The 15360-nt window shown below is 45.5% G+C and overlaps 1 protein-coding gene across 3 annotated transcripts; it reads right to left on the reverse strand.

Annotated features, from left to right (window-relative positions):
* Positions 1 to 122: 122 nt before the first annotated feature.
* Positions 123 to 14864, reverse strand: ndel1a (nudE neurodevelopment protein 1-like 1a). 3 transcript variants are annotated; one of them, XM_084485970.1, is made up of 10 exons: positions 14734 to 14864; positions 13153 to 13249; positions 10709 to 10862; positions 5832 to 5980; positions 5211 to 5347; positions 4568 to 4741; positions 4049 to 4143; positions 3648 to 3793; positions 3399 to 3433; positions 123 to 1424 (listed from the first exon to the last, which is right to left on the reverse strand). In XM_084485970.1, exons 2-10 carry the CDS (start codon positions 13236 to 13238, stop codon positions 1414 to 1416), a joined length of 987 nt encoding a protein of 328 aa, XP_084342096.1. In that variant the 5' UTR covers positions 13239 to 13249; positions 14734 to 14864; the 3' UTR covers positions 123 to 1413. The 3 variants fall into 3 exon arrangements, with proteins under 3 accessions (XP_084342096.1, XP_084342095.1, XP_084342094.1); XM_084485969.1 differs by lacking the exon at positions 3399 to 3433; XM_084485968.1 differs by lacking the exon at positions 123 to 1424 and having other exon boundaries at positions 1440 to 3433.
* Positions 14865 to 15360: the final 496 nt, after the last annotated feature.

The following is a 15360-nucleotide window of genomic DNA, read 5'->3' on the forward strand; positions in this document are numbered from 1 at the left end:
TAACGAGTTCCGACTTAACTTGTATGTCCACTAGAGGGCAATGTTCCACACAGCAAATATAAAATAATAAACTTAATTAAATTTTTATTCTTTCATAAAATAAAACGACTGATCATTTTCAATGGATAGGATCATTTTATTAAAACATGCCAAGAAAGGAACTTCATAAATTAAGAAACATGAACAATAAAAGACACATTTGCAGTATTGCACTTGGATAAGTTCGATTTACATAAAAAAAAAAAAAAAGTATGCTCCATCAAAGTGCTCTACTTGCATGTAATATACAGAACTGAATAACAATTTAATAAGATCCCATGGAAATTGCCACTCGAGAAATAAAATACTGAATGGTGCGTATGTGTGAATGATCAATATGACCAATATTATCCACCCACTGTATATAGTTATAGTATGAATGGCCAATTTCAACTCAAACTGACAAATATTTCCCTCTCCACGTATAAATAGTTGGATAAATAAACACTAGATATCGATAAAACCGGTGCTCTAGCCATTAAAGGTCAACGCTAAAGCTTTACATCCCGTCAGCGTCAGACGTTTTGGAGCGAATCATTTATGGAGAAACTGCTTGTAAGCCAACAGTTCATATGGCACAGAATTCATAGTCTGTACTTTTTTTTAACAATCTATCAAAGCGTTTCTTTACTGAAGAAAGCAATCGGGTGGGAAGAAGCCAAGTCTATTTAGAAGACGATAACAACGGTAGCCTTTTTACTTTACTATAATAATTCCAAGACTCACTATCGAATTGCATATTGCTCTCTCCTTAGACAATGTGGTGCAAAAAAAAAACATCAGATGAAATACCAACCGTGGGAGGCCACCTCTCAGCATCTGAAACAGTGTTCTAGCAGTACTGGGCTGCCGAGTAAACAGCGATAATAGAGCACACATACAGTATATATACACACACACACCGACGGGGAGCAGTGGTCCAGCAGGCGCCGGACAGCGTGTGAGTGGCCACAGCACAGAGACACAGAGGAGACGGTGTGCCGGGAGGAGAGAGGCACGCGGAGGCGGGGCTCCGTGGTGCAGCTCCTCGCCTGACACATGCACAGCGTTATACAGTGTGACGGGATGCTAGTGCCCCTCCCCGGGCTGAGGGGAGCACCTCAGACATGGGTGGGGGTCAGGGTGTGGAGTTCCGTCCTAGTGGAAGTGTTTACATGTACGTGAGGAACGGGTGGGTTGTGGGTTGTATGGTTTATTTTTGGTGGAGGTGTTAGGTGGTGTGTGTGTGGAGGGTGGCGTGTTTTGGGGGGTGAGCGGTGGTGGGGTGTGTGGAGGGTGGAGGGTTCTCCTGTCAGACGGCGAGAGGGACCAGGCCTGTCGGGGAGGCGGCCGGAGGCGAGGTGATGGCCGTCATGACGCCGGGTTCCACTCCATTCACTGGCCTGCTGCAGAACGAACGAACACACAGACACAGACACGATGAGTATAGAATAGTACTCTCCAGCCCCATTTATGTAATAGTCCAACATTAAACCCAGTCTTTATCTTATACTATTCAAATCACCACGAGTGGAGTATTAACATGAAAAGCGGGAGGCATAAGAGTGACAAAAACACACCAGGAATCAGACAGTGAGGCGATTGGTTAAGTCATGCACTGCTGACCAATAGCAGCCCGCCATGACTCGCGTGCTGGATGAACCGTTAAGGTTCACAGGCATCGTTGCTCCCAAGGCACACTGCCACTGGCCACTGGCATCTTCCCAACTCAAGGTCCAAGGCCCAGTGGTCATCCAGCCCCGTCACCCACTCTCTTCCTCTCCCTGCTCTTTCTACAGACTAGGGATGTTAAAAATGTGTGGACTCAACGATCGATTCTCGACTCATGCTCAAGTCGACTCTAAAAATGTTTTTTTATATACGTACCGTATATATATATATATATATTTTTTTTAGATGTATAAACTTCTTAAATGTCCTGTTCAAAACGTTGCAACACCTTTCTGTTTTCGAAATAACCAATTAAAAATGATAGCTGCCCATGGGGTTCCGCGATCTGATCGCATTTCTCGAGTCAGATTACACGGTTCCATGTCGCCAAACTATGAATGTGTGGCTGGCGAAAATGTACAGCGAAGCAGCAGGCTCCCTCTATGAGATCCTGTCCTTAGCGGAGAAAGTTGCCATCACCACTGATGCTTTGACAGTGTTGACTACAGAGTCGTAGCCTACGTGACCGAGGCCGGTCACTTTTTTTACTGACTGGGTTGTGCAGAGTGCGATCCTGTAGACCTGCTCAATGCCAGAGAGGCACAATGCGGAATACATGGCTAACGTCCTGCAAGCCGCCGTTGAAGATTGGGCCATAGCCGACAGAGTGGCAGCCTGCGTGCATGACAACGCATCCAACGAATGAAATGGTTTCATGTCTTAAACCAATCCTTTTGCAAAGGAGTCGCGCAGCATCAATATCCTATTAAAAAAAAATGAGTCGGCCAACGCCGACACGTTTTGCCTATTGTAAATTGACATGAGACATTGTAAAGGTTCACAATCCTGCTCTATGCTCTGTGATATTTTGTTTATCATCATTTCTATTATTCTCATAAAAAAATTATTGGTGTGCTCCTGAGCGCAACCTTTGAAATATGATGGGTGGGCCGCTGTCTTAAAGGAAAGCGCAGATACTTTGAGCGCCGCAACTGCTGCAGCCACGGGGCCAAAAAATGAAATTATCGATTTGTCGACCCATGACTCCGACACGTCGACTCACAAAATACTGAGTCGTTAAGATCCCTACTACAGACCACCAACTATCTGCTAGATAAGCAAAGCTGTTCTACCAGCTGAATACAAATATGAACTTGATGACAGAAAAAATATAAAAAACCTAAAATATCCAGGCCAAGGTGGTCCACTCAAACTCCAAGTTAGAGTTAAAGTCCAAATGTGTTCTGTTTAGTAAAGTATCAATAGCACAGCTCATTTGAAGTGCTTCCCGGCTAGTCAATGATACAGAATGCAAGTTATCCAAATTCACACTATGCCCGAATTAAGCTCACGTTGAGCTAAAACATACAAATAGCGTTTAACGCTCCAGAGATGAGAGGCTGTGGATTCCAGCCGTTGAACCGCAGCAGAATTAAATAGATGGGCAGCAGAGAGGCCCTCTGACACGAGGCCGTGTAATGCGTCAAGTCATGGCCGTGCTGGAGAAGGAAAAGAACAGAAGATAACTCCCACAGAAGTACAGGAAACCAGCACCCAGACGGCGACCAGAAACCATGAGAGCGGTTAGTACACCATCACCCACCAGCACGGGGATGAGCAGCCACGGATAGATCAGAAAAGAGCTTGGTTAGCTAGCGAAGGCATGCACATGCCCCAACCGAGGAAGGGCAAGGGGGGGTTGCTATTACCAGGGATCAATGCAGGGAATATGACACGCTCTCTCCTGTGGAGGGGGGAAACAAAACCTTATCGACAATATCACGAAAATAAAACAAACTTGGCAACATGCTAGGCGACACAATCGTATTTAAATGCAATCAACAAAAATAGGAACTTTGACAAGTAATGTGAAATCACTGGGCATAAACACCTGCAACTACGACAGTGAGTAGCAGTGAGGGGGGGGGGGGGGCGGGAATTGAGCGTTCAAAACTCACGCCTTGTCGTAGTAGGACGTGTGCAGCGTCTTGGCGTAAGGGGCCGTGTTGCCGTTGAGGATGTTGCCGTTGTCGATGGCGTACGCCTTCCTCGCCCGCTGGTCTTTGGCGAAGTTCCGGCACGCGGCGAGCTTGGACTCCAACGCCTGAGGACGGCCAGACAGTCAGATTCAGTTGATTATGGGTTGTATTTCCCCTCATCTGTAAAAGATGCGTTATATTCAAGGCCGTCATGGTTCATTTTGGCTACTCATTTTGGCTGCTCATCTAGCCTGCGTTTGAGAGCCAGCTAGGTGGACTGAAATGGAAACCATGACTCATTCGAAGATGCGACTACATGAACAGTCCTCCTTAAGGGGGGGGATGTTCATGTAGTCCTGGGATGACGGTCAGCTCCTCACCCCGACTTTGCGAAGCAGGTCCCCAACGATGTTGAGGGCCGATAACCTGGCGGAGGGGGTCAGAGGCGAGTTGCTGCCGCAACCGTTGGACAGCCCTGGGGTAGTGAGAGAGACAAACCGTTAAAAACAAGACAGCACTGGGGCAGTGAGAGAGAGACTAACCATTAAAAACAAGACAGCACTGGGCAAGCAACATTTCTTTCTTTCTGATCCCATCATCATTATTGACAGTGGTTAGGCTGTATGGCTCTAGGATGCCTACAGGGGGACAGTCCACATCTGGGGTTCGGGCTCAGAACCCATTCGGCGGGGAGACAGACACACTGCACTATCCTGATGATTTTGTTGAACTTGTTGAACACCTCACCGTGTCATTCTTAACTGTCCTGATGGAACATTGAAAGGCGCTTTCAAATCCAATCTATTGATATAATGATTATGGTGCTATTGGAATAAGACTCTTCCGCTTCGGACTTGAGGAGATTTATTCCTTAAGAGACACAACAGCTTGTGGGCTACCGGTGGGGCTGGCAAAGGCGTTGTCCAGACCCAGGCTCAGCGGGGTGGCAGGCAAGGAGACAGAGGCCGGCCCGGCCGGGTCCATCTTGACGCTGTCCTGAGTGGGCGAGCTGGGGACGGACATTCTGGTCCCGTCTGTCTGCCTCTCTCGCACCGACAGCTCCTGACGCAGGTCTGTTGCGCGCACACACACAGAAGATGTCACAGGAGGACTTGGAGGAGGCACCCAAGAGTGTTTATAATAATAAAGGTTGTTTGATTTCACATATGGGTTAGACCAATATATATTTAAGGCATTGAGCAGACGCTTTTGTCCGAAGTGACTTACAACCATTCATACACACATTCACACACCGACGGTGGTGTCAACCACACACGGCGACAGCCAGCTTGTCGGGAGCAGTTGGGGTTAGGTGTCTTGCTCAGGGACACCTTGAACACTCAGCTAGCCTCCTAGCTCAGTGTCGAGGTGTGGGGATCCAACTAGCAACCTTCTGATTACAAGGTCAACCCGCTCTAGCTCCTGAGCTACTGCCGCCCCATATTGATATACCTGCTAAATGTTGGATAAGCTGATGATAATGAAAAAGGGAGTGCCCAGATCTGGTCTGAGGAGATGAAGGGTGGAGGGTGGGTCGCTCACCTCTGGCCTCGTCCTTTAGTCTCTGCACGGAGACTAGCAGGGACTCCTTCTCGTCCAGCTCACTCTCCAGGAAGGCGTTCCTCTCTATGGCCTGGTTAAGACGGCCCTCAAAGTCCTCCAGAGACACAATGGTGGCCCTGGGGAGGAAGAGGAGATGATAGAACAAAAAATTTACCAAAGCTTAATTTATTATCTTATCTCGGACCCCACGAAGACTAGCTGGTTGTCAAGACGATTAAACATATGCTGATAAACAGAGAAGGACTAGAATATAATAAGACACGCTCTGATCAGAGGAACACTTCTGCATCTTCAACCTGAGTATGGATTGATGGCCCTCGCCTTTTGATGCAGCGGTATTGATCAGTCAGAGCCTGGGTCACTTTGAAAACATGACCAAGGTACACAGTCAGGTCGGTGTGACCTCATATCAGATGGCATGTACTGGATGCATTGGATACTCCTGAATCATTAGACAGAACCTTTTGGTTGGTTGTCATCACACACACACACACACACACACACACACACACACACACACACACACACACACACACACACACACACACACACACACACACACACACACACACACACACACACACACACACACACACACACCTCTTGGCTCGCTCCAGGTCATCGTTGGCCTGCTCTAGCTCCCGGACGTATTTGTGCAGTTGGTCCTTGACGCTGCGGGTCTGGCCCAGGTCGTCCTCCAGAACCGACATCTGCTTGTAGTTCTGGGAGTACTGTGTCTCCAGCTTCTCCTGGAGGAGAAACATCGATCGGTCATTAGGGATTGATCGAGGAGACGATGATGCATACATCATTCGTTCATTTGTATGACACATCATCTTCACACTGTACAGTTTACCTTTCGGCGTATTATGGGCAGACTATAGTCAGTATCCCACATACACATAAACATAAATACATAGACACCGCATTAGCCTTTGACTAGAATGTCAACATCGCCGCCATATTGAAGAGGCCAGGGCTGGCCTGTGAACACATACAAGTAACCGGGTGAGCTGGGTTTATTCGGGATAAAAATAACTTAACATTTCTCAATAGATTTCAATGAGTCGCTCATGGTTTATGATCTACGTGGAGTACAATAACCTTTGGTCTTCTTTGTTTTGTTGATTTTGGCTATGATCGTTGGCAGATGCTTTAACTCTCAGAAGACTGGCCTGGGAAAGAGATCCCTCACTCAGGTACCGCTTGGGGCTTTACAAATAGTCGCACAATCCAAACCACATCTCGGGGAATCACCTTTCACAGGAAACACTGAACAATTGATTTAGGTTGTATTTGGCAATTATAACATTATGCTGAGTGCTTATAAGTTGGCCACCAGTGGCGGTGGGTCAATAGAGGGCACTAGGGCGCCGCCCCTCCGTGAAATATTCACTCGAATATATCTGCCAACTCTGATGAAACCATTAAAAATCTGAAAAAAAATAAATAATAATACATAGCGTTTATCTCCGTTTAATTGTTTGATAGACCGTACTTGCCTGGTCAGCAACCATTTAAATGCGTGCATCTGAACATCAATTCTTTGGGCTAGGCTTGTTATTGGTCAATCGAAATAAAGCCCTCCTTCAGGTCAGGGGCGCCGGCCACGATGAAGTCTATGTAAGCTTGCAAACTTTTTGCTGTCCATCAAGCAGAGACAGATTTTCATTGGCGCATGAAAATTTCACCTCGGGTCGCAATTTTGTGCGCCCCAGACCAATGGCGTTGTTTTTCATATTTTTTTTTATCACCACATGATTGGACAATTCAGCAAATCAATCAAATAGGCTACCTCCCTCAGCAGCATTCGCCCAATGCAACTACATGCAGAGAAGAGATAGATCGCTAACTAGCAGAGAGTTGTAAAAGCACTTTCCACCCATTTCAGTGGAGGAATTGGACTCCCCAAGCAATGTTATACTTAAAAGGAGCAAGTAAGTTACATATTAATTTAGTCTTGTAGGCCTGTAGCATATAAACAAAATAAAGCAACTGTCCCATATTTCTAACTGCATTTGAAATAGATATTGAGACTCACAAAAAATGGACGCTGTAGGACAGTGATCATGATTTGCCTCAATATCATAGTAACAACAATGGGTAAGCTTGTAAGCTTGTCCAGGCCCTGCAAGTCAGGATGTAGGCTATGAATCTGAATGAATAGTAGGTAATAGGCAATAGGTAGTGGCCATCCCCAAAATGCACCAGAATACAGGAGATCAAATCTACCAAATTATTTTTTTTATGGGGGGGGGGAACCCCCCATGTGGATGTGGGGGATGGCATCAAAGAGACGGGTGTTGCCAGCCACTAAGGTGACAAATGATGGGCATGCCTTCAATGTTAGCATGTGCAGCCAACCCCCCTTGCCATCCAGTGACTGGTGAGAGGGTGTTTGTGAAGATGGACTTGTGCCACATGTTGAAGCTGGCCAGGAATATGTTGCAGGCTCACTGTCCAATAACCAGCACCACTGGTCAGATCAACTGGACCTACATTGTTCATCTGAATGCTGTCCAAGCAAAATTTGGACTGCATGCTGACAACAAGGCCACAGACGAGCATGTGTCTTTTAACTCCCAGAAGATGAAGGAAGACACTGAGGCGCTGTGACTGCAGCTCTGTGCACAGTGGGGTGCTTTTCACCGTCTTAACACTGTCAAGCAAACACTGAATTCATTGGGGTGATACTACATGTAAACATTGTTTTCTTATCAAAGTTGACTGGCCATGCTGCAAATAGCGAAGCCTTTATACTTAAGAAATAAGGAGAATGATTAATGGGAATAGGAAAAAGTAGATTGTTTATGGTGATGATAAAAATACATTTAGTTGATGCAAACATTTGCTTTTGCTTTTACAGAGTCTTTGTTACAGGAGTTCAGCTGTATGCCAAAGGATTCAAAGCTCTCCTGGGTTCGGGTTAGGGATGAAAGATGGCACACCCCTTCAGATTATAACAGAAGCTTCACAATTTAGAAGTCTTCTTTGATCTCAGAGTTTGTATTGATTATGCAGCTTCTGTTCATTTGATAAGTTCATGACATAAGTTCCTATGATCTCTTTCCTGCTTTGTTTCGGTTGGAATTATTTTATGTTCAGTGTTTCTCAGTTCATACAGTTATCCAAATGGTATGTATGGCAACGTGTATATAATATAATGTGTGTGCGTCTCTCCAAGCACCTCAGACCATGTCCCTGTCTGCTGTTGTCCTCTGCTCTGGCAGCAGAATCAACTGAACAGCTTCCATCCCCTTTTGTTGACATCTCTGCAATTGTGTACGACCATGGCTACCTACCAACCCGCTTTGGTGGCCAAGTGGACAATGCCCCTGTGTTCATATCAGGGTTTGTCGTTACATTCATAGCCTTCTGATCAACACTCAAAGGAACGAGAGACAAAACCCTTTTTTTGCACTCCACTGAGATCATAAATCCTTGGCCATATAAAAAACAAAATCGGTTGTGAAATGTAACTGAAACAAGGTCCATTGCTACACTCCACCTAGGTGACTTTTATTGGGCCCTCCACACACACAAGAATGACGGGCGGTGGGGTTGGAAGCTGGTTTATTGTACGGTTTGCCGATAATGATATATGGTGCTGGTGCTCAATGTTTCCATGCAGGAGATCTCTCCCTGAGTGTATATGGTGCAGGCTTGTTTAACCTGTCCACATTGATAATTCAATGCGCAAAGTGTGCACAGGTGTGCTGCCCCTCCCCACTCCAGTGTCCAATCATATTCAGCCAGGAGAGCCTGCTTAAACCAGCCATCGTCCCTTTAGTTTTTACTCATGTTTTTAAACAGGTCAGTCTTGGCCTCTCCATCATGGCGGGGCTGTCGACGCATCGGAGCTGAAGCAGTCAATACAGTGTCTGTGTCAATATTGTGTGTCACGATGCTTCACCTCTCCGGCAGCCACTCAAAATTCCCTTCAAGTCAATTTCATGAATGTAAATAAGCGGCCATGCAGATTAGCTGGGATGTATCATGCCCCTCCTCACAAGAAACGGCCCCTAATGCCTCGACTGCATATTAACCCAGATTTCAGATCATCCATTTTTCAAGGGGCCAGAAATTTCTTTAAGCCCCATTTAACCATCCTGAAGAAGGTGGGGGGGGGGGGGGGGTTAGGGAATGGGAGAGTAGAGTATGACCCACTTATTTTCCTGGAGCAACGGGACAATCGGCGCCATGGATTCTGCTGCGCTCAGCTTGACCTATATATATATGCGCTTCTCTGTTATCGAATCAGAATCAAAGCAGACCTGCCCCAGACAGCTCCTGTTCGCCCCCCACTGTAACCGAAATTCCAAACATTGCATTCACAGACCAACGCAATCAGCCTGGCATTTCCTCCACTAATGACAATGGAAGGTGGAGTTTCATGATGACAGCTTTTTCCCCTCATTACCGCGGGACATGTTTCCCCTACTGCCTGGAAGTGTGATCAGCCCACAAGACACAGATACCTGCTCCTCCCATGCTGTAGTTAGGACGCATGGGGGAATATTCACACCAGGGAGTTTAGATGTATAATAAAGGAGGGACCCATCAAGCCAGTTCAGAATGCAATACCCTTGCAGCTACAGGGGGGACCGACAGTAACCTCTGCAGCCTCAGGCAGATCAGATTTCCATTTAGATTACAAATTAATCCCAGAGTAGCAGTCATTCCAAATCTGCCAAGGCTGCTCTACCACATTATAAACGTATAAACGCAGACTCTCAGGCTCACTGTTGTACTCTGTTAACTTGGTTATTAACTCTGCTACCTGTCACCCGCTTTTGTGGAGCCTGGGTGTGTGGACAGGATATTTCTATCTGGGTCTTCCTCCCCCACCCCCCCACGATGTCTCCTTCTACCAGGAGTCTGGATGTATCGGAGGTCTGTGGTGTAACTGTCGCCATCACAAATAGAAAGCGCTAGAAATGATGGAGGGCTTGATGGAGAAGCAGCAGCAGATGTTACAGAGATATTGCTCTATTGCTCCCTCCCAGTGGAACATGCTCAAGGACATGGGATGATAGACGACAGTTTCAATATAAAACCCCCAACACAGCCTATAAAATATTAAATTCAAGGGTATAGATGAAGACGGGCTGTGCTCCGTGTTGATACAGCGTGTGGCGCATTTATTCACTGGGTTAGAAGCGTAAACCCTCTGTTGTGGTTTTGAATACAAGCACACCCAGGGGACCTATTATTCTGCAAATGAAAAGCCTGTGCACCTGAATGAGTATTCAGGTCCTAATGCCAATGTTTGGTTACACAGCAAGCAATGCAAATCACATTATAATCAGTAATAATAATGAACATAACATACCATAGATATGACGCGTGTGGCATAATGCTATGCTCATATTTTCTCCAAATATAAATACATTTACAAGAATGTAATTCGACACCTTGGGGGTGGTAGGGCAGTTTCAGTATGCATTTCATCTTCCTTCCAGTTTGAACCAGGTTACCTTCAGGGACTCCAGGTCGTTCTTGAAGCGCTGGTTCTCAGAGAGGAGGTCTCTCAGGCGGTGCTCTGCCTGTCCGAGCTGGGCTTCCAGCTCAGCCTCTAGCTCCCTGCTGCCCTCCTGGAACTCCAGCAGCTCCTCCTGGGCCTCCTGGAAGCTATGGGAGAGCAAGGGTCAGTGTTATCTCCAGAGGTGAACCGCCAGGGCCCTCAGAGAGACCCTAAGATATTAACATTCCATTTTATTTGTATAGCCCTTAATCACCGGTACAGTCTCAAAGGGCTTAACAGGCCATATATATTCTACTATTATTTTATTAATTCATTATTTAATAATGAACATCCAAAAATGTTTCAAAACTGCCTTTTGAAGTTGTCTTGGAACGTGAGATCAGAATGCTGCTGACTCTGCAGTTTTTTGGAAGGAAAATGCTATGCAGCTCTGTGATTGGTGGGCCTGCTATAATTTCACAGAGGTTGAGTAATAAGTATAAGTATTCAATGAGACAAATTTTCAAATGACAGTAAAATTGACCAATCAGATCTTCCCTCTAAATGGGTGGGCTTTGTTATCGCTAACTTTATGACAAGTTTTTTCACACAAATCCAATAAACTGGATATAGCTTTTGGGGCGTGATTTTGTTTACTTCACGGTGGCAGCCGCCACGAGCAATGCAAAAGCATTACTGTTGGGATTGTTTGAGTTGTCCGCTGTCATGCGTTTCGCACCCCGGGCCGTTGTCTACATGCCTTTATTACACGGCTCTTCTCAATGCTGTGGAATGTTCCATTCACTTGCATGGGCCTTCCCGACTTCCGGCGGTCAATTATTTTTCAATAATGACCGTTTCTAAGCATATAATGACCGCTGTCAAGGAAAGTGGATTTTTTCACGTCTTTCGTATCACTCCGCAAGTAGTCCGGTAACTTATCAACCCCAGCGGATTCGGTTGCTAAGCGATGTCTACATCTTTGGCGGACAATTTCTCTGCTGATCAACACTACGAATGCTGGTAACAAATAAATTGTAAAAAGACACACCGTGTGAAGTGAGTTATTTTTTCGTTTTGGCAAGTATCCGTGTATTAAGTGGGATAATGTATAGAACGGCGGTCATTGTCGGGAAATGAGCCCTGACAGGGCGAACAGGACACCGAGGCAAAGTGGAGGTGTCGCCTCCGCTTCTCGTCGGTGTCGGTGTCCCTCACATATATTCTACTGATTGCACTCACCGCTTGTGTGATGATGTGATTATTTGTCAGGAGGATTTGCATTCTGCTTAAAGATATTTTTTCGTTTTGGTGACAACCTTGCGGTTACCAGCCAACCCGCTCTACCTCCTGAGCTAATGCCGCCCCCATGATGTAATTCATCATCATCAATTAGAGCCGCCTCTTCCCCTCTAGTGTTTATGCAGACGGAAGTAGTGACCCTCTTCCTTCCCATGGAGGGTTTGGAATGTCGCTGAAGCAGGTCAGAGAGCCCCTTATTTGCAGAACTGAGATACTGTCCATTGCATGGGGCACCAAGTGAAGTTCCTAGAACTGCACTTTCAAAACAACATTGTGAGCAGTCAGCTGTAATGAGGAGTAGGGGTTGTTATGCAAGTGCGCGCACACACATACACACAAACACACATTCCCCCAACACTAAAAATAGCAACGGCTCACTGCAATGACCATGTGACCTGGGAGGCGGGAGTGGAATGGGGGAATATTATGGGGTCATGAACGCTATACTGGGTTACTACAAAACCTAGACACCAGGTTTTGTAGTAAGTCCAAGCGTCCATGCTGGGTGTGTTGTTGACCCCACTGTGTTTTAATCCCCTTGTGGCCCAGTCTGTGGCATTATGTGTGAAGAGCTGAGAGAATGGCCTGCCACAGATCATTTCATTGAGTGTAAGACCAAGAGAGTCCAAGCTGTTCAGCAACACATGGCCCCAGCGTTACATAAGCCCATTCATAGGTGTGTGTGTGTGTGTGTGTGTGTGTGTGTGTGTGTGTGTGTTTTGTTTCATATAGCACATGAAACAGGATCTGACCCTTTATATATATATATATATAAAAATCCAAATAAAAAGAATGTACACAGAAAATGGATCTTAAAATAACTTTGTTGTCTTTCTGAAGATTAAGCAAGACGTGGGTCGAAGTGGTTCTCCCAAGGTCATACCCGGGAGAGATGCAGCTTTCACAGTGACTGTGAGAGGTTTGCTTCAGTCGGTTGCCACTGATGACGTCATTTAATTAGCCAAAACAGCTGAAGGTAACACAGAACATTTATCACACACACACACACACACACACACACACACACACACACACACACACACACACACACACACACACACACACACACACACACACACACACACACACACACACACACACACACTAACATTAATACAACATCAACACAAGTTAGATTTTACGGGAGTGACTGACCTTTGCTTGTACTTAAGGGAAAGACTCTTCCAGAAGTCGATTTCCTCATCTTTTGAGGAGAATTTGGGTATCATGTCTGTTTCCATGGCAAATCAATCTAAGAGAAAGGCAGAGAGAAGGACAAATGATGAATAGACAGACAAAAAAAACAAAAAAAGGTGCAGTTTTTCAAGGACATGCCATTGATGTGACACACTGCTATGACAACGTTAAGAGTCTAAATATGTCAATCAATGGGATTGCAAGTTTCATCATCAACATCCTAAAGAAGCATAGGGGGATATTTGTTATAGCTGTGCCTCTTAATGTTACAAGACAACTATGTTACGTTTGGACTAGAATACATCTCTCACTTTCTCTCACACATCTCACACCGTTAAATAAATACCAGGCTTGTGTAGTGTGTGTGATGCTTAATGGCACAAATTTTGAGTCACATGTCATTTGGTAAGAGTTCTCTGAAGCTGTCAGTTTTTCTAGATAGCGTACAGTCTATACAATTTACTGGCAGAATCACATAAGCAGGTGTAGTACCTCAACTGATTTATGACAAATAGGTTACTGAACATGAAGTCAACTCTGAATAATTCTCGTCTCCGGTGTGAGGTCTGCATTATTACACAGTACTATGCAGGTGTCTATAAAAGGCCTTCATGCGACAGCAATTGCTTCCCTAAACATGCTATAAAACTATGCAAGCTCTGAAGGCAATGACAGGTTTTATTTTTGGAGGCTAATAGAGGAAGGGCATCAGTGTTCATACTAGCCAGAAGCCTTAAATACATTTACCACAATAATGAACATGACCACTCTAGTTATCACAGCACTGCATAGAATACTGCTAATGTAATGCAAAAAAGATAAACAATAAAGGAATTAACAGGGACGTAGACATGGTGTTATCAAAAGGAAGGCTTTGACCTGGATTTCCATTCATCACAGGGATTTGTTATTAGAGAGACGAGGCTGGGGGAAACACACAGACATACACACACGCCAGCTATTAGTAGAAAGCCAGTGGGACATCATAAATCAAATATTGGTTGCTTTCACTTAAAGTTCAAGTGGTCTTAGTGATGTCATCTGTATTTACAGTGAGGCTAGAAGCGGGTCATGTTCTTGTCTGTGTAGCTCTAAACGTATATACGTACAGTATAAATGCTCGCAACATCAAACTAAATGTGAAATTAGATGCGTTTGAGATTGTAAGATCAGCAACGACTACAATCCGACCCTTGATACACATTTTATGTTGCTAAAAACCATCGTACAACGGAGTCCTAGTAACAGTCATGACTCAGAATCAGAAGAAGCGGTGTTGAGACTGTTGCCAGGACGATACTTAACATGTAATACTCATCTTCATACCTATTACACACGAAGGAACCCCATTTGTTGGTCTGCCTTGGATTAAAACCATCCCAGATACTGGCAGGTGCTGCTAACCACCGACCAGCTAGCTGGTCAGCCAGCTCAGCACAGCGTCGGGCCCGTTTAAAGGGCTGAGGACAAACAGGATGGTTCCCCTGACCTGAACAGGGTTGGATTGGTATCGTCACCAGATAAAGGACTAGCACCTACCTAAACATGTCAGCTTCAACTTCAGTCCTGCTTCAGTCCATGGTCTCTCTGTCTGCTCTGAGATGTGTTGACAGATACCAGCTATCCGTGTTGACTGGCCGCTCCGCTATCTGAGGTGTGCTTGTTCAGGCTGCTCAGCTGCTCTCCCGGGACGATGATGCGCAGCCTTCGTCACTAAAAGGGGAACGTGGAAGAGGGCGTGTTCGCGTTTCTATAATACATCCGCGGTGCTCGAAGGCGTCAGTGTTGCTCGCTCTCTGCGCACACGCACAGGGCTGCGCATGAACCGGTTTATTCATATTTAACCGTTCACTGTTTAACTGGTGGGTCCTACCTCTGCAATGTGGCGTCCTCTGGTGGCCGTCGAGAGTAACAACGCTGGTCTCAGTCGTATTATATCACAGCGAGGGATGGTTTCACGTTTCCATTTTCTTTATTTAATGACATATACGTTGTTTGAAGTCAAATGTGTGAGGCCTTTATTTTTATTTTTTTAAAAACGTTGATTTTACGTTGTAACGGACACCGTTGCCCCTCTTTCCGCGGGACTGGTTGCCTAGTTACTAATCGACTAAACACTGTCAGCCATGACTTCCAATCCGCTACGAAGTGATAAAAGTCATTTAA

This window comes from Micromesistius poutassou (genome assembly GCF_964030765.1).
Source record: "Micromesistius poutassou genome assembly, chromosome: 21".
Taxonomy (NCBI): Eukaryota; Metazoa; Chordata; class Actinopteri; order Gadiformes; family Gadidae; genus Micromesistius; species Micromesistius poutassou.

Excerpts from the sequence above, each read along its gene's own strand:
- ndel1a (XM_084485968.1), bottom strand. The coding sequence starts at position 13,238 with ATGGAAACAGACATGATACCCAAATTCTCCTCAAAAGATGAGGAAATC. Across the intron at positions 5,981-10,708 it reads ACGACCTGGAGTCCCTGAAG|GAGAAGCTGGAGACACAGTA; the intron begins GTAACCTGGTTC and ends TTTCTCCTCCAG. Across the intron at positions 3,434-3,647 it reads ACGTCCTACTACGACAAGGC|GAGAGAGCGTGTCATATTCC; the intron begins GTGAGTTTTGAA and ends CCCCCTCCACAG.